At 31.6% G+C, this 19,875-nt stretch overlaps 1 protein-coding gene and 1 non-coding gene across 2 annotated transcripts; both read right to left on the reverse strand.

The window, feature by feature from the left end:
* Positions 1 to 1,899: 1,899 nt before the first annotated feature.
* LOC105798732 (PTI1-like tyrosine-protein kinase At3g15890) lies at positions 1,900 to 5,741 on the reverse strand. The gene is made up of 6 exons (XM_012628923.2): positions 5,710 to 5,741; positions 5,340 to 5,518; positions 3,571 to 3,631; positions 3,336 to 3,483; positions 2,982 to 3,244; positions 1,900 to 2,534 (listed from the first exon to the last, which is right to left on the reverse strand). The coding sequence occupies exons 1-6, from the start codon at positions 5,739 to 5,741 to the stop codon at positions 1,916 to 1,918; spliced, it is 1,302 nt and encodes a 433-aa protein (XP_012484377.2). The 3' UTR covers positions 1,900 to 1,915.
* A 13,304-nt stretch (positions 5,742 to 19,045) lies between these two features.
* LOC128032889 (small nucleolar RNA R71) lies at positions 19,046 to 19,152 on the reverse strand. The gene has a single exon (XR_008189229.1). It is a non-coding gene; the product is annotated as a small nucleolar RNA R71 (small nucleolar RNA).
* Between the last annotated feature and the right edge of the window lie 723 nt (positions 19,153 to 19,875).

Here is a 19,875-nt window from a genome sequence, read left to right on the forward strand (position 1 = left end):
TCTTCGGTTCTTGATTGAACTTATTAAACTAATCGAACTTCTTTCAAGTTTGTGGCGTTCACTTGTTTTATCACTTCAATTTCCACCCCGAAGTGTGGCGACATCCTTATACTAAGATTCGAGCATTTGTCAAATTTAAGCAGGTCGAGTTTGAATATAATTCCGGTTCCTTAAAACATTCAAGTGTTTTAGGTTGTGGTTTCCACCATCCTTTGAACCTATTTCAAGGCGATCCTTCCTTCAAACAATATTTTGAACTTTCCAAGTCTCGGGAAATTGCATCAATATGTTTAATAATATTGAAAAATATAATATTTTATATTAATTTTTTAAATATTTTAAACATAAAAATAAAATTTACTATCAATAAAATAATATTAAGCTTGATTTTAGTTAATTTTTGTATAAAAATAAAATTACCTATAGATGAGTTTTTTAGGAAAATGACTTACGTTTTCAAAAGGGTAAGTCATTTTACAAGAAAAATGGTTTATTTTATGTTAACCTATAAGTCATTTTTCATTGAACAAGTTGTTTTCTCGTTAAACAAACACAAGGAAATGTAGAAAATAATTTTGTAAAACCTTTTATATGTAAACAAGCAGACCCTAATATTTAAATTAATTAATTTATTCTAAATTTTCAAATTTTATTTTATGTTTTCAAATTATCATTAATGAAATCAACTCACCAACTCATATTTAATAATTTTCCACAAAACTTAAAATTCTTTTAATTATATAATCTTGAACCTTCCTTACTAAGCTAAAAGCAAAGGAATAAAATCGTTACAATTAATTAAATTAATTTCTTGTTCTTCATTTGGGCAACGAATTGATGAAAAATATGAGTTTTGTTTAAAATGGAAGATAAAATTAATTAATTTAATTAATTGTAAGGATTTTATTTTATTTTATATTTTGCTTTTAGCTTAGCGTGGAAGATTCAATATCATATAGTCGAATGTGTTTCATTGACAATTATTAAAAATGAGTTATTTGAGTTTATTTTAATTTGAAAATATAAAATAAAATTTAAAATTTTAGAAGGTGATTAAATCAATTCATTTAATTAATTTTAATATAATAGTAACAAATTGGTGATACTATCAAGTGATAAAATTTTTCAATAATTTATTTATTTATTTTTATATTTTAAAATTTAAAATTTTAATATTAAAAAAGAAAAGAAGAAATTTAGAAGTTTTTGACAATGGGATAAACAAATAAAATTAGATAATGTTTTAATGCATTATTTTAGTTTCTACAATTTATTCACTTTAAACTTTATTTTTCTTACCCGGTCAATACTTAAAAAATATTTATTTCAATGACCACAATGAAAATGACTTCAAAGTTATGTGACCAAAATGAAAGTATAAACATTATATGGTGTACAATTAAGTGTCTGAAAAATTAGTTCACTAATTAATTTACCCTAAAACCAATCAATTTTTGCTTTATCATTCGAAACTTCTGTAGTTTCATGGCTGATTCTTGTTGTTGTACTCAATTGGATTTTTTTTGTAGTTTTCAAATATATATTCATATGAAAACTATCCTAATATTTGTTCCATGTATTTGAACATTAGTATGAAATATGATTTGTTTGAATATATATGAGAAAAAAAAAAAGAAGAAGAAGAAGAATACAACCATGTCAAACTCATCTAATACAACTTTCAAATGAGAGCCAATATAAATTCATAAATGCGATCTTCCCCTTCATTAATGGTTAACAAACCCAACAAGCATCTATTGAAATATAAGTTAAGTAATAAAAGATTTGGATCAATTTCGAAATCGATGTTTGGAACTCCCAATAAAACAACGATTTCTTACAAATTATACACAAGAGAAAAAAAAACAAATGAATTGAACATTCAAAGTTTTTTCCTTTCTTTTTTTTTTCCCTTTTAACGTGCCCATTTCCGCCTTACTTCAGATTTTGCCATTCTAAAACCTTCCAAATCAGTATCCGTTTCATTATCTCCATCTTCCTCAAGCATGTGTTCAATATTAGTCACCTCTTTCCTTCTTCTCCCAACACTACCCTTTAGCCACTCCACTACTTCCAAAATGCTAGGTCGAATCTCCGGGTTGCTGTCAGTGCATTTCAACGCTACCATGACTGCAGATTTAAGCTCAGCACGATCAAATTTCCCCTTCAACCTGGGATCTGCAATATGGTCAAATGCACCCTTTTGAACATATGGGGTAATCCATTGCACTATGTCACGTTTCACTCCACCAGGGAGTTTCTCCAATGGTTTCTTCGCACTAATGATCTCTAAAAGTAAAATGCCGAAGCTATAAACATCACAACTCTCGGAAACTTTCCCCCACATTGCATATTCAGGTGCCAAATATCCGAGAGTGCCCTTCACCCTTGTTGTCATATGCGTAACGCCATCTGGTATAAGCTTTGCAAACCCAAAATCTGCAACTTTTGCTTGGAAGTTTGCATCTAAAAGAACATTGCTGGCCTTTATATCTCTGTGTATTATATGAGGATTGGCCTCATGATGCAAGTACCTTAAGGACACATTTAAAAATACCAGAATTAAATTTGGACGGCTTCACAACAATATTATTTGAGATAATATGGAAAATCTCATGTCAAACTACCTGCCAAGTCCATGTATTATTGGCTTAGGAGTAAATTAGCTCTTCTACTATAAAAATAGCAATTTAGTCCTTATCTATTTAGTTTTGAAGTAAACAAATAAAATTTTAAACTACATTAAGGTTGAACTCATGTTTTAAACTGATGTAAAAATAAATATGAGCAATGTAATCTTTGTGATGTTCTAGAACTTCTCAAGTTAAATTTTTTTTTTCACATCAACATACTTTTAATCTTTTTTTTATATATTATTAAGGTTTCTTTTTATCGGTTTTATTTCCGTGAAGACTAATCTTTTGGTTGATGATTTATTTACTAATTGAAGTATTTGTTGCGAATGAAGAAAGTATACTTACGCAAGACCTTCGGCTGCACCGATAGCGATGCTCATTCTACGCGGCCAATCCAGCAAGCAATCGGCGGCAAGTTGGCCATGCAGATGAGTGATTAAACAATGGTTGGGCATGTAATCGTAGACTATTAGCCTTTCATCCCCACTGGCATAAAATCCTCTTAATCCTAACAGATTCTTATGCCTAACCCTCCCAAGAATCTCTACTTCCACAGCGAACTCCATCTCTGCCTTCGCACTCATCGCCTTGAGTCGTTTTACTGCAATCTGCAACACCATGTTCGCTACATACAATTAACACACAAGACTATATATGCATATACTTGAAGCTAAATATTTTAAGGAAAAACGTAATTGCCTCGACGCCTTTACTTGTACGACCCCAATATACGCTTCCGAATCCGCCTTCGCCAATCTTGTTATCGTTGTGGAAGTTGTTTGTTGCATGCAAAATCTCCTTCAGAGTGTATATTTCCCAAGGGTAATCCCTGCTCTTATTATTCTCCCTGTAAGCAAAACCAAACAATTATAAAAACCAATACTAAATTAACCCTAGAAATGCTTTTTGTGGTCTAAACTCAAGAAAAGCCTACTTGTTCCCATCTTCTTTTTCTTGATAGATGCAACAGCATAAACGTCTCCAGTTCATAGTTTCTATTAACACATAAGAAAAGAAAATATATTAAACAGGTTTGGTTCTTGAGATTACAAAGAAGCGAACAATAAATTATGGATCGGAGATTTCTGAAGAAGATACTGTCTGCTTGCAGTGAGGACAAAAGGTAGCCTAGGAATGTCGTGTGAAAACAAGATGAGGCATACATTTCTATTACAAGTTAATTAAACAGCTAATTGAGTTTTTGCTGTTGTCATGACTCGTTTATCGATTTTTCCCATCGGAAACATCACACTATTCTATCACTCATTAAACATTGTTATAGATGATTTTTTTTATATATATTTTTCGGTTAACTACAATATGGATAAGTTTTTATTTTACACATTTAACTTAAAAAAAGTTATAATTTGATCACTGAACTATTAGAAAATTTTTATTTAAGTCATTGTACTATTTAAAAATTTTTATTTAAGTTATAGGACCATTAAGTTTCTTTCTTTTTTAAAAATTCGTTAGCGAGCTCCAAGCGACAATTTAACTATTGATACGGAGGATCAATTCCTCATTGGTAAGTAGAAAAACATACTTTAGATTCAAGTTTATCTGACGGTCACTTAAATTTTGGTTCGCAGATTCATATCGTTTAAAGTTGTTTTATGAAAAAAAAACGGTAAAAGAGAAGAGAAAAAAAAACTTTTGATTAATGCAAACAGCACAAACAAATAAAATCATATAACATCCATTTTAATAATCTAATAATTTAAATGAAAACTTTTAAATAATTTAACCACCAAATGTAACTTTTTTTTAATTAAATAATCAAATTTAAAAGTAACTTATAATTTAATAATTAATGGTATAATCTAACTTCTTTTCCTGTCTGATATAATATAGCTTGATTTTTTAATTGCTAATATGATAATCATGGTGACATGTAGTTTTGTTTAGATGGAAAGTGGCTCATTCAAAGCTGATGGGACCTTAACATATGAGCTGTCAGTATTTCTGGAGCGTTGATTTAGTTCACCATATATCATAATAGAATATGTTTAACCGTATGATCATCTTGAAGTACTTATGTTTGAATTAGTTAGAAAAAGGCCACACATCAAAGACAATTAGAGGTAATAAATCCGTTCAAAAGTGGTATCACTGGACGCATAATGTTTTTAATCAATTAGTATTACTTAATGTATTTTGTCAATTTCACAATGGCCTATTCTTTCAGACCAAATCAGAATTATATATTTATAGGAATACAACAATTTACGGTAGATATTGACGAGTTTTAGGTTCGAAATATTAGCAGGAACTATTCGATCAATGGTTAAGAAGAAAACCTATTTTTCCATTAACAAAAATTAGTTTCTGTTTTTCGGAAAATATATAATTTTAATCGTTTTAAAATATTTTATACGGTAGATGTTGACAACTTTTGAATTAAGAAGTGATAGCATTCAATGGGTTTTGTTCAATAGGTATGAAGAAGTCCTTTTCAATTAATCAACAAAAGTAAGTGTCGTATCTCTTTGTTTATTTTTTAATAGAAAAAGTATTTTAAAATCATTTTAAAATATCAAATTTAATAGGTTAAATTACAGGTGATGTGTAAAAGATTTGTGTTCTGAGAATTTTTTTTTTCTTTTATGAAAAATAAAATAATAAATTTATGAACATCAGGTGGAACGTTCTTATCAATAACTGCAACATGTACCTTAGGTTTGAAGATGCATGTTTTACTACGAGTCACCATGGGATGAGTGTTGGTGGAAACTATAGGAGCTAATAGAAGGGAAGAAGTATCGGCTTGCGTAAACTCTTCTCTATCATCAGCATGACCATCTTGAGATAGGTCAGCTAGTTGCAAATTAGTGCAAACCAAGGATCCATGATCAACAGATGAAGGGGAAGACAGGAATGAACTAGCAACATAAAAAAAGGACTATCCGGAAGTATCAATAGCGACATAGGTGTGTGTGATTGGTGACTCAACTATTAGACGAGTGGATGAAACAAAACCATACGCCCTTGATGACCGAGGAGATAAAGAATCACTTTTTTTAGAAAAAGGAAATATATGTTCCTGAAACTTCACATGCTGTGAAATAAGCACCCATCCATAGGAGTCCATGCACTTCTACCCATGATATATGGGACTATATTCCAAAAAGGTATAAAGTGTACAACGACAATAATTGAATTTGCTTGACCAATCTCATTAGAAGATCTAGTCATTTAAATTACATCAGTGGACAAAGAAGGCCTTTGTACTTGGCTACTAGTAGAAGAGACCGGGTACACAAGAATAATAAGTTTTAGGGGTAGCAAGTATGTAACACCCCTTACCCGAGACCATTGCCGGAGTCAAGCTCGAGGAATTACTTTACTTAACTTAAAAATTCAGGGCATAAAATTTTACTTTTGAAATTAATTTCATTATTCAAAACAAAGCTGACCACCTGCGCAGCAGTTACTAATTTAGTTATAACTCGAGCTACGAAATTAGAAATTTAAATCCGTAAATTTTTCCTAAAACTAGACTCATATTTCTTCTTACCATAAATTTTTCAGAATTTTTGGTTCAGTCAATTAGTACAGTTTATTAGTTAAAGTCTCCCCTTTTTCACCACTTGACTATCCTGACCTCTTGTCACAAAAAATAAGCTTTCTCATTGTAGGATTTTCATATGGTGTTCTCACTTGTTTCTACAGAAAATAGCCTCAATAAGGAATCTAGACATATAAATACAACTCATAACCATTTTTGTACAATTGTTAATGATTTTCTAAACTCAGAACAGAAGACTCCAAAAACAGTTCTGACCCTGTCTCACTAAAATTTACATATCTTAAAATATAAATTTCATTTTGCTACACCATTATTTTTCTATGAAAGTAGACTCAATAATATTTAATTCTATATCTAATTCACCCTCTAATTCATTTTCTACTATCCTTGGTGATTTTTCAAATTCACGTCACTACTGCTGTCTCAAAACTGATTCACTACCAATTTTTACTTTTTCATGATTTCTATGCATAATTTATCACCTAGACATTTATAACAACAAACACCTTCATACTTAGCCATTTTAATAACTATTCATCATCAAATATTTACATATCATCTTTTGGTCATATCTTAAGAATATACAATCGAAATGACCAAGTCCCTATACATGCCATAGCTCAAAACATTTATCGTCTTAAAATACCGAGTTGTGGTGGTTGATAGTGTGAACGCTCTCCGACATCTTCAAGATCCCGACTATGCTTGATAATACTATATGAAAGAAAAAGAAATAAAAGAAGTAAGCATAAAGCTTAGTAAGTTTACAAGTAAATAAATAACAACATTTATCATAAACAATTATATTCATAAATCTTAATTAAGCATTAAGATTTTTACTTTCTTCTTTACTTACTCTCTTACTCGTTTACTTACTTGCTTGCTTAACTTACTCCTTCGTTGCTGAAATTTCTTTTCTCAACTGATAACTGAGATACTCTTAATCTTATTAATTCACCTGAACTGGTCTATTAGGCTTTTACCTGAACTTTCATGTAACATCGTCTATTTATTAGCCCGTTGAATCACTTGGAATACTAAGGATACTTGGGTCTCCTGTCTAAATATAACATGTCAAAGCTATGTCCCAGACATAGTCTTACATGGGATGTTTCTTGTACTGCCAATGCCATATCCCAGATATGGTCTTACATGGGAGTTCTCATATAGGTGCCCATGTCATGTCCCAGACATGGTCTTACGGGGGACCTCTCATCTCGGTGCCAACGCCATGTCCCAGACATGGTCTTACATAGGATATCTTTACCCAAATGTCATGACATTTGTATCCAATACCTTCCTTATGCTTCAACGGGACTTTTTAATATCAATTCTCTATCGTCTCATACTTGAGTCAATATCAAATAAATTCATGAAATAAATGTATAATTGCTGGAAAATAATAGCATTAATAATAATTCTTGAAATATTGCATTTATTTACCATAAACTTACCTCGGTACAAAATATAGCCAAATTCACCAACTTAGCCTTCAACTTTATTCTTTCCTTTGTCTAACCTCAAGTTTCATTCTTCTTGATCTAAAATAGAAAAATTAACTCATTTAATACTCACATTTATCAAAACAGCCCTCGACTCTAACTTTGGAAAAATACGATTTTGCCCCTAAACTTTTACATAATTACGCTTTTGCCCCAAAGTTCAGAAATTAAACTTGATCTCATATTCTTATGTTATATAACATGCTGAACATTTTTCTCTTCTATGACAACGTCAAATTCTCACTCTAACACTTACTTACTCATTTTCGCTTAAAATCGACTAGCAAAAGTTGTTTAACATAATTTCTAACTTCATATTCTATCATAAAACATCAAAATAAACACTTTTCACCTATAGGTATTTTTTCAAATATAAACCCTATGTTAAATTATTGCTAGAATATGCTAAATTAAGCTACTGGGATCTCAAAAACGTAAGAGCATTAAAAACGGGGCTTGGGATCACTTACTATGGAGCTTGGAAGCTTGAAAACCCTAACTATGGCTTCTCCCCTTGCTAAATTCAGCCTAATGAAGAAGATGATGAAAAATTGGCTTTTAATTTTGTTATTAATTCATTTTAATAACTAAATGACTAAAATGCCCTTAATGAAAAACTTTGGAAACATGCCTAACCATGTCCATTTTTGTCCACCAACTTAACCAATGGTCTAATTACCATATAAAGACCTCCAATATAAAATTTCATAACAATTGGACAACTCTAACATATAGAACTAAACTTTTGCACTTTTTACAATTTAGTCCTTTTGACTAAATTGAGTGCCCAAACGTCAAATTTTTTGAACAAAATTCTCACAAAATCTTTCTGTGAAATTGTAGGCCATAGAAATATAAAAAAAATAAATTTTTCCTCATCAGATTTATGGTTTCGAAACCACTGTTCCGATAACCTTAAATTTGGGCCATTACAAAGTACATATGGACAGTAACTTTTAGTAGAAAAAACTTATTGTTCTGTAGGCTCCGAAAAAGCATATGATTTAACTCCAACAATCGAAACAGCTAAGGACAATAGGCTTGAGCAATCACCCTAGCAAAGTTTTGGTTGAAACGATGGAAACACCAATGCGCAAGATGTCCAAGTTTGCCACACAGTTGGCATTGCAATCAATTGCTATATTCACCCCGTCCTTTACTTGCATAATTGCTTGAAGCATGAGACACGTGTTGGTGTGCATAGCTAGAACCGGTGATATGATTTCTAATTTTGATAGTTTGGAAAATAGCTCGATTGGGTTGGATCGTCTTGAAATAGTTCAATGGATGGAAACCTCAACCCGTAGTAGTTGTAACTAAAGAACCTTAGCTATATTAAAGCTAAGACCAGATAATCGAAGTTGCCACACCCGGGATGGTGAAGCGGAGTGATAAGACAATTTGAATGCCACAGACTTAGAAAGTTTGATAAGTTCAATATAGTTTAGTTAAGAACTAATGAGAAAATTCTCACAAAGTAATTGTTTATTTAAAAAATATTGTCTAACCTTACAAATGTTCAATCACTAGCTTTATATAGAGCTATTGGTGACCTTTCAAATTCGACATTCACACTAGCTATTAATACAAACATTAAATTCGCTTCATAACTTATGGTGGATAGCCAAAGAGTCATGTCTTTTCACTTGATGAAGGTTTAATATTCCTTAATTGTGTTGTTTATTATCCCTTCGTTTTCCCCATGGCTGAATGTTATAATGCTTGGCATTCATCTTTTTTAATTGCACCTTAATTGAGCTTTGAGTGCATAAAACCGATCAGATTTGAAAAGCCATTGCTTGGTCCAATGAACAATACCTACAACACAAATAAATGGACATTAAACATTTGCAACTTTTCACATTCTTATTCAACTAAAACATTTAACTAAAAATAAACATATTTATGATAGAAATCAGCATACTATAAACACACATATGCGCATTTATTTATTAATATGTAACTCAAACCCATGCTTGAACATAATCATATAAGACACATAAATTTAATATATGGCTTAATTAAGTGCAAACTAAAATAAACTTAATTAATGAAAAACTTAACTCATATGAAACATGTAATAAAACAAGACATATAGTTTTCAAGACGCATTTAACACGCAATTAAAATAACTAACTTAACTATAAGCTAACAATATTAAAAACACATAAGACACATATTAATGACTCATACTAAATAAGAATTAATAAAAGTTGTGGAATTATAAATAATATGAGATGGACGGTTTGGCCTTAAAAAGCCAGCATGCAAACATTGCATGGGGTTTTGAATGATTTCATCTTACATTTGGGCCTTTTGAGCTTAGGCCAATCTCAAGTCCTTCTTGTCAAGTCACATGATGTGACAGGAATCACATCATTCCCTCCATCTTGAGAACGATTTGTCCTCAAATTAGACCAGTTGCTCGCGAAAAATCTTTCACAGTCACAATTACTTTTGGACTTCAATGCGACAACATCTCATTCAAAAACATGATAATCAAACTTAGATTGATAAGAGAAATGGTTAATTGAACACCCCTCCTTATACAAGCATACAATTATAAGGAAAAATTTTGTTAAAACCTTATCAAATCCTCCCTCTTTAAAAGTACATATGGACAGTAACTTTTAGTAGAAAAAACTTATTGTTCTGTAGGCTCCGAAAAAGCATATGATTTAACTCCAACAATCGAAACAGCTAAGGACAATAGGCTTGAGCAATCACCCTAGCAAAGTTTTGGTTGAAACGATGGAAACACCAATGCGCAAGATGTCCAAGTTTGCCACACAGTTGGCATTGCAATCAATTGCTATATTCACCCCGTCCTTTACTTGCATAATTGCTTGAAGCATGAGACACGTGTTGGTGTGCATAGCTAGAACCAGACTGATATGATTTCTCGAATTTTGATAGTTTGGAAAATAGCTCGATTGGGTTGGATCGTCTTGAAATAGTTCAATGGATGGAAACCTCAACCCGTAGTAGTTGTAACTAAAGAACCTTAGCTATATTAAAGCTAAGACCCGTATAACTGAAGTTGCCACACCCCAGGATGGTGAACGGAGTGATAAGACAATTTGAATGCCACAGACTTAGAAAGTTTGATAAGTTCAATATAGTTTAGTTAAGAACTAATGAGAAAATTCTCACAAAGTAATTGTTTATTTAAAAAATATTGTCTAACCTTACAAATGTTCAATCACTAGCTTTATATAGAGCTATTGGTGACCTTTCAAATTCGACATTCACACTAGCTATTAATACAAACATTAAATTCGCTTCATAACTTATGGTGGATAGCCAAAGAGTCATGTCTTTTCACTTGATGAAGGTTTAATATTCCTTAATTGTGTTGTTTATTATCCCTTCGTTTTCCCCATGGCTGAATGTTATAATGCTTGGCATTCATCTTTTTTAATTGCACCTTAATTGAGCTTTGAGTGCATAAAACCGATCAGATTTGAAAAGCCATTGCTTGGTCCAATGAACAGTCACCTACAACACAAATAAATGGACATTAAACATTTGCAACTTTTCACATTCTTATTCAACTAAAACATTTAACTAAAAATAAACATATTTATGATAGAAATCAGCATACTATAAACACACATATGCGCATTTATTTATTAATATGTAACTCAAACCCATGCTTGAACATAATCATATAAGACACATAAATTTAATATATGGCTTAATTAAGTGCAAACTAAAATAAACTTAATTAATGAAAAACTTAACTCATATGAAACATGTAATAAAACAAGACATATAGTTTTCAAGACGCATTTAACACGCAATTAAAATAACTAACTTAACTATAAGCTAACAATATTAAAAACACATAAGACACATATTAATGACTCATACTAAATAAGAATTAATAAAAGTTGTGGAATTATAAATAATATGAGATGGACGGTTTGGCCTTAAAAAGCCAAAGATGCAAACATTGCATGGGGTTTTGAATGATTTCATCTTACATTTGGGCCTTTTGAGCTTAGGCCAATCTCAAGTCCTTCTTGTCAAGTCACATGATGTGACAGAATCACATCATTCCTCCATCTTGAGAACGATTTGTCCTCAAATTAGACCAGTTGCTCGCGAAAAATCTTTCACAGTCACAATTACTTTTGGACTTCAATGCGACAACATCTCATTCAAAAACATGATAATCAAACTTAGATTGATAAGAGAAATGGTTAATTGAACACCCCTCCTTATACAAGCATACAATTATAAGGAAAAATTTTGTTAAAACCTTATCAAATCCTCCCTCTTTAAAAGGGTACTATGTCAAGTTGTCACCTACACATAAAAAAGACAAATCGGTGAAATCGTGAAATATAATCACAAGATATTTCTCCAGATCCCTTTTCAAAAATGGGACAAACAAACCAACTTCAGGATCAAAGATGACGTGTTGTCTTACCATTTCAATATGACTCGAAAGTTTTGTTGTTGTCGGCAACATATAAGAAAATGAAGAATTTGAAAGTCAATCACATAATCATGCAAAACAAAAATCTGATGCTCGAATCCTTTCAACGATAATACAGAACAACAACTTCTAGGATCAAAGATTTGGTTTTGACTTTGCAAGTCATCATAGTTCAGATGCTTTGTTTTCGAAAATAATGCATTGAGCAAACGAAAGTGACCATCACAATTATACAAAAAAAATTATGATCCTTGACTTCTCTCAACAATGACTTAGAAAAATATGCTATGGGTTTAAACACATGGTTTTGATCACTTATTTCTAAATGCAACAAAATTTTTTATTTCAAAAACGAATCACACATGCTAAACAAAGAAGATTTGGATATATGCACATCTAAACAATCAAAACTATCAAACTTTTTTTAATAGGCATGTATATCCACAAAATTTCACCATAAGGATTAAAAGAATTCACATAATAATTAGAATCAAATATATTAATTGATTTATATGAAAATTCTTAACACTTACAACAATTTAGATTTTGCAAACATCTAGTTGGACTAAAGACATCAACGATTTTATCAACTTTCGATTCAATGTTGCTTGGACCAATTCGATACATGTCATGAGAAAAATGTTTTAAATTATTATCCATGACAAAATCATCAACAATATGCAAAGAGTAACAATATGGAATATTGTAAAAAGAACTTTTGAGAACTAAATCATTGACAGATTTTTCACTAACATTCAAAATAAATCGCCTTGATTTAATTGCAAAAGATTCCTTACCTTGCTTACCTTTAGGAACTTGATGGACATTTTCATTTTCTAACTTATTTCCCTCAATCAGATGGAATTGTCTCTCGGAAGTGGAGTAGTGTAATAAAAAATTTGGCAAAGGAATTTTGCAAACCTGTGGAAAAGAAACATCACAGGACAAACTTTAATTATGGTTAGTTAAAACTAAATCACTCCTCACATTTCCTTAAATAATTTCTTGCTCACTTTCTTTTCTTTCTTCTCTCTCGCACTCTTTTTCTCTTTGAATTTCTTTTTCAATCTCAATCTTTTTTTTTATTTCTTTCCCTCGTTCACACTCTCTTTTTAATTTTGAAAACTCACTTTCATTCTTCATTTCAATTTCTTTTTCTTTTAATTTTTATTTTTCTTTCTTACACACTCTTTTTTAAATATCTCTTTCATCTTCTTTTTCTTTTTTCACGCACTCTCTCTTTCTTTCCTTTTCAATTTCCTCACTAGCTTTTAACTTCATTTGATCCTCAATAATTTGTTTGGAAGTTAAAGATACTAGCGTAATGGATTTTCCTCAGGACACTAAGGAAAAATGGTTAGAATGTCCATCGTTCTTGGCTCGACAATAAAATTTCCAAGGTTGACCAAAATTAAAGTGGCTTTTTCTATGGGAGCTACATCACGCCAAACTTCATTATGGTACTTTCCAACAGAGAATGGAACCAACATTTGTTTGGTTATCTTTACTTTTTCACACTTGTTGACCCATTGATTATTGTAGGGCTGTGGATGTTTTGACATGAGTAGGTTTATCTTCTCAACCATGTAAGTGCTTGCGATGTTAGCACATATCCCACCATCAATCTTAAGACTACATACATTGTCATAGACATGACAGCGTGTTTAGAACGACTTTTCTCGTTGTAAGTTTCCATCGTTGGTATGAATATTTGTAGCCTTTCTCCTAACTAGATTTTCTTTAGACATGATATCAACAAAGGATTAGAGAGCAAAAATAATAAACAATGTAACAACTAGTTTTTCTATTGGTGCCAGAAATAGTGGTTTTGGGACCACAAATTCGACGAGTGAGTTCGTAAATATTATTATTTAATATTTACGAGTCAAATATTATATTATATATAAATTTGACCCGATAATTTTTGCTATTTGAATTATTAGTTAAAGTTAAGTGGTTTGTCCTTAAAGTCAAGTGATTTTAGAAAAAGAGGTATCGAGACCTCGTTTCTATAAATCGAGCTTGTAAATATTTTTATTAAATATTTATGGAGTTATTGTATAGGTGAATTAAAATTAGGTTAGGTAATTTTGACGTTTAGATAGTTAATTAAGTAAAAAGGATTTGAATTGTAAAAATACAAAAGTCAATCACTATTAGTTTTTGTGGGTCAAATACATGAGAAAATATTGTTGCAAGGTTTTAAATGAAAATTTGGCCATGCTTGGTTTTAGTGGACGATAATCATTCAATTTTAATTGGTATTTTATATGTTATACATTTTAATTAATTATTATAGTTAACTTAATATAATAAAACATGAAGAAAAAAAAAGAAAATCTATCATCTTTTTCTTTTTCTTTTTCATTCAAGTGAAACCTCCATTGTTGTTAAGGGGAGAGTTCGTCCAAGCTATTTTCTTATGCATGTAAGTCCATTTCTCATTTTTTTTTCATGAATTTTATGTTTTTGTGATCGTTGTATGTTATCTTGTTAGATTGAGGACTATTTTGTGAAGTTATCAAAGTTGAGAAAAATTACTAATGATGCCCTTGATGTTTTCTTGATGTTCATGCTTAGTTTGGAAGCTAAATGGTAGATTTGAATTATTTTTATAAAGTAAATTTGAATGATTTTGAGATTTGGGATTAAATAGTTAAAATTTGTAATTTAGGAGGATTTTGTTATGAAATTTTATAAATTAAGGGCTGTTTGTATATATTTAAAAGCTTGATAATTTGAGTATTTGAAGAAATTATAAAATAAGCTTGTTTTGGTCATTAAGGATCAAAATTGAATTAAGTGTAAATATTTGGGGTAAAAGTGAAAATCATTAAATAGGAAATCACTTGCACTAGATTGAATAAATTATGAAATTGAAGCTAATAAAGTGAAATAAACTAATTTATAGATCAAGAACAAGTTGATAATCGTGGAAAAGGAAAGGTTGTTGACTAGTTCCTGAACTTTTGTTGTTTCTACAGTTTAGCCCAGGTAAGTTCATACATTTTAATTTAGTATAATTTTCAATATTTTATTAACATATGATTTTATAGTGTATTGAATAATTATATATATTTAATGAAAAAATTATAAAGGTGATTCAAGGTGAGAAATGTAATTGAATTGTAAGTTATTATGCGGTTTTGTGTATCAAGCCCGAATGAACATAGGATAAGATACAATTGGCATGCCAATAGGTTATATTGCGCATTGTATGTGTAACACCCCAAAATAAGACCTAGGAGTTTTAGGGGTATTTTAGGAATTTTAGCCTTAAAGTGTTTAAATTTTTGTGACATGGCATATCGATAATGTTTTTGACTATTGTTTTTAGATAATTAAATCAATTTTTGAAAACGAGCTTTAAAGACCTTGAATTTTGAAAATTGGAATGATTTGTAAAAGAGTCAAAATTGTGAGTTTTTATGAAGTAATTTGACCAAATGTCCAAAATCAACCTAAAAACCCCTTTTTCCAAATAGTTTTCACATCAACTTCTCATCCCCCATATTGGTGTCGTCCTATTGTTTTCCCTTTACTCTCCCAATCAATTTTTACTTCTAATTCCTAATCCTCTTTGATTTCTATCACTCTTGAACCTTAAAACATCCATTTAAACCAAGAAAATCACCCAAAAACTTCATCATTTACATCATCTTCTCTAAACATGGGTTTTTCTAGAATTGTTTCAAAGCTTGTTTCTTTCATCGAAGCTCCAGATTCGTTAGGACCTTTTACGAGTAGAGATAAAGGAACGGAAAAACTAGTTTGAGCTTTCAGCTTTTTGGCGAAAGCGTGTTGGTTAGTGTTTGGAATAATTGCTTTTGGACATGGTTCAATGCATTATTTCAGAATTTAGTAGTAGCCTAAACCTCTACTCTAAAATCCAAGTGTAAGCTTTCTCATACCTATGTTTTCTTGTGAACTATTTGCTTCTACATTTGTGAATATGTGAAATGAGATGAGATGCTATAACATGTGATATGTGGTTATGATAACTATTGTGAAAGTGAAAATGTGTGCATGTCATGTATATGTTAAATCTTAGTGACAGTGTTTTACTAAAAATGCAAATATACAACGATAGTGCTCGGATAATTGGTAAGTGATATGTGATTGATTTTAGATATTTTGGCCTTATGATCTTGAAACCGTTGGATATAGTTGGCATGCCATAGGATTGTGAGTACTCACCTATATGTACAGTGATTTTGGGCATTGAGGCCCTCTGACATGTTGGAGGGATAAGGGAATGTAACCTAAGCTCCATTCAACAGGAAATGTGAGGGGAAATAAGAAGAGTGTTAGTTTTATGATTCACTTTTGGAACATGTTTGACTCTATGAGTCTATGTGGTGTGTTGGACATCCGTGTATCCGATGAGTGATGATAGAGTGGAAACATGAAAATATACATAGTTTTTCATGTCTGTTTTAACTCAAATTCATGTAGTTTCGGTAAAATTATTGTCGAAAAATATATAATAATTATAAAATAATTAAATTTCACTCAAATTATGAACATGTTGAATTTTAATTAATTTTATATCAAATTTTGATTAATTTCGATAGATTTGCACAAAGGGCAAAAAATGGCTCAACAGACACTATTAGAAGCACAAAACTGAGAAGCAATTTTGAAGCATAAGACGGTCCAAATTATGTGTATTAATTCATAGTATAATTACTTTTAATTTTAATCCAATTTAATTTGGGTTAAATAAATTATTATTAATCAATTATGAAAAGGGGCCCAGTTGAGTTGAACCGAGAAAACCGAACCAACCGAGCACTGGGCAGCCCAAAACCATCCAACATGTTGACCCAATCAGCTTGGTTGGCTGATTATTTGGCTTGCAAAATGGCCCTTGAAGACTCCTTCAAATTGCATTCAAACCCCTCCACTATTTATGTCTTTCTAGATTTGCCCCTACCTTAAAATAGCAGGTTTGAAACCTTCAAACTTGCCACATGTGTGGCCAGCCATGGGGGGACTCTATGGCTGCTGATTTTTGCTAATTTTGGCAGCCATCTCAACCTATAAATAATCCCCTTGGCTGCTTACTTCAAACACACCTCAACTCTTCTCATCTCTTCATTTCTCTCTCATATTTCTCTCTTCATTTCCCTTTCATTATTCTTCATTCCCTTACCGATTTCACCTCTTGAAAAAGAGTCATTCATCCACCATTTGGAGCAGCATTCAAGTGTTCATAGAAGCCTAAGTTTGACAAGTGCAAGCGGAGAAGGAAGAGTGGAGCAAACTAGTCAAGCTACGGAGAGAACACCAGATTTGATTCTTGTTCCGTATCCTTTTACTTTTGTTGTTGTTATGATGAACATGTCTATGAATATTTATGATTATGAAATGTTCAATTTAATTAATATGGCTTAAATTTAATTGTGTTAGGTTGATTGCATTTCATCTACTTAATTTATTAAAATTGTGTTTGTCTTGTTATAGGCCTCGGGAAGATGTTTGATTAAGTAAAACAATGACTAAGTTATTCTTGCATTACAATTGTAAGGGAACTAATGCATTAATTATTTAAACGGTTTGAAATTGTAATTAATTGTCATAGTACTTAATCAGTACATGTTTAATCATCTAAGGTAGCTGAGGGTTAAATTAGCAACGGTATCTAACGATACATTAGCCTTGCATAACTTGCAAGATTATTGTGATTAAACTGTTTCAAGGTATAAATACATTGTTACCTCACGTAATCTTTTATGTGCTTATGAGATTGATTTAATTGTTTGAATTTGCATAGAGATATGTACAAGAGATTATTTTTATTTCATAAGTATGTAAGTGCATTAACACATTTGCTTATTAAAATTTGTTTAATCACTAAATTGACATAGATATATAGTCAAGAGATAAATGGATTTTGGTAGGTAAGTATGTTCATAAGTTAGCAAATTACCGAGTTGTCGTGAAACAACATTAACATGAGTTTAATAATTCTAAGTTAAGAAATGTAATTAATCTAACACAATTATGTCATCTTGATTAAAATCATCTTTTGAAATCGTGCATTGGAACTTTATTTTATTTTTTTTATTTTACTTTGTTAAAATCATAATTTTTAATCACCTCTTCAATTCAAAATACTTTTCTTCACCAAAGTGTTTTTAAAATTTCATTCATAAATAATTCTTTTCACAGTCCCTGTGAGTACGATAACTCGACATTTACTTGTCACCTTATTACTTGTTACGATTGTGTACACTTGCACATTTCCGTCGTTCCAAGTTTTTAGCGCCGTTGCCGGGGACTATTTTAAAAAGTCGTTATTTTTGAATTTGTGAATTTTACATTTTGGTTTATTTTTCTGTTAAATTATAACTTAATTAATTTATCTATGTTTATTTCAAGTGTTTATGAGTATTGATCGAATCATCGATTTACTCCCTGCAGACCCTGAGATTGAAAGAACTTTTTGACAGGGAAGAAGACAAGCAAGTCAGAAAAGGACCGAAGAGATGAACTTAAGAAATTTGAATCAAGGGAACGGAGCAAACCCTGTTCAAAATCCTACCCTTATTGCTAATGATAAGGATAGAGCTCTAAAATAGTATATCATGCCAGTGTTTCATGATCTTAATTCGGGTATTAGAAGACCCGAAACTAGGCACAATAGTTCGAACTGAATCCAGTCATGTTCCAGATGCTTCAGACAGTGGGCGAATTCAATGGAATGCCTACCGAAGATCCTCATATTCACTTAAGACTGTTTATGGAGGTGAGCGATTCTTTCAAGTTAGCTGGAGTACCCAAAGATGCACTATGATTGAAGTTGCTCCTATATTCGCTAAGGGACAAAGCTTAAACCTGGTTGAACTCATTGCCACCAAATTCAATTTTCACATGGCAAGAGTTAGTAAAAAGATTCTTCATGAAGTATTTTCAGCCTAGAAAGAATGTTAAGTTGAGGAACGAGATCACTGCTTTCCAACATATGAATGATGAGTCCTAGTATGAGGCATGGGAAAGATACAAAGAATTATTATGGAAGTGCCCTCATTACGGAATCCCACATTGCATCCAACTTGAGACGGTTTATAATGGTCTCAACGCTCACACGAGGATGGTAGTAGATGCTTCTGCTAATGGTGCTTTGTTTTGTAAGTCTTACAATAAGACTCATGAAATCATAGAGAGGATTGCCAATAACAATTATCAATGGCCAACCAATTGAGCAGCGTCAGGAAGATGAGTTGCTGGAATTTTACCACTTCACTCGCATCTCAGGTATCCTCGATTTCCTTGATGCTGAAAAATTTTACCACTAATGGGTTTAATAGTTTTGTAGCACAACCACCGAATCAATTTGAAAATGTAGCTAGTGTCTATTGTGGGGAAGGACATCTATTCGAAGAATGTCCATTGAACCCAGAATCTGTGTATTACATGGTAACCAGAACTAAAATCGAGGAAGGAAAGGTCTACAATCTAATTCCTACAACCCATCGTGGCGAAACTACCCTAATTTCTCTTGGAGCAACCAAGGGGCTGGACCTAGTAACACATATGCCCAACCCAGACCGATCCAACCACCTATTTTTACCTAACAAGTTCAGAAACAAACTCAAACTGAACCATCCAATGGCTTAGAAAACTTGTTGAAGGCATACATAGCCAAGAATGATGCCTTAATCTAAAACCAAGCAATTACAATGAAAAACCTGGAAAACCAAATGGGCTAGCTTGCAATTGAACTCAGAAACTGACCACAAGGTGTTTTACCTAGTGATA

The sequence above is a fragment of the Gossypium raimondii genome, chromosome 9, assembly GCF_025698545.1.
Source record: "Gossypium raimondii isolate GPD5lz chromosome 9, ASM2569854v1, whole genome shotgun sequence".
Lineage (NCBI taxonomy): Eukaryota > Viridiplantae > Streptophyta > Magnoliopsida > Malvales > Malvaceae > Gossypium > Gossypium raimondii.

Excerpts from the sequence above, each read along its gene's own strand:
- LOC105798732 (XM_012628923.2), bottom strand. The coding sequence starts at position 5,741 with ATGGGTAGAAGTGCATGGACTCCTATGGATGG. Across the intron at positions 5,519-5,709 it reads GCATGGACTCCTATGGATGG|TTCATTCCTGTCTTCCCCTT; the intron begins GTGCTTATTTCA and ends TTATGTTGCTAG. Across the intron at positions 3,245-3,335 it reads GTACAAGTAAAGGCGTCGAG|ATTGCAGTAAAACGACTCAA; the intron begins GCAATTACGTTT and ends ATGGTGTTGCAG.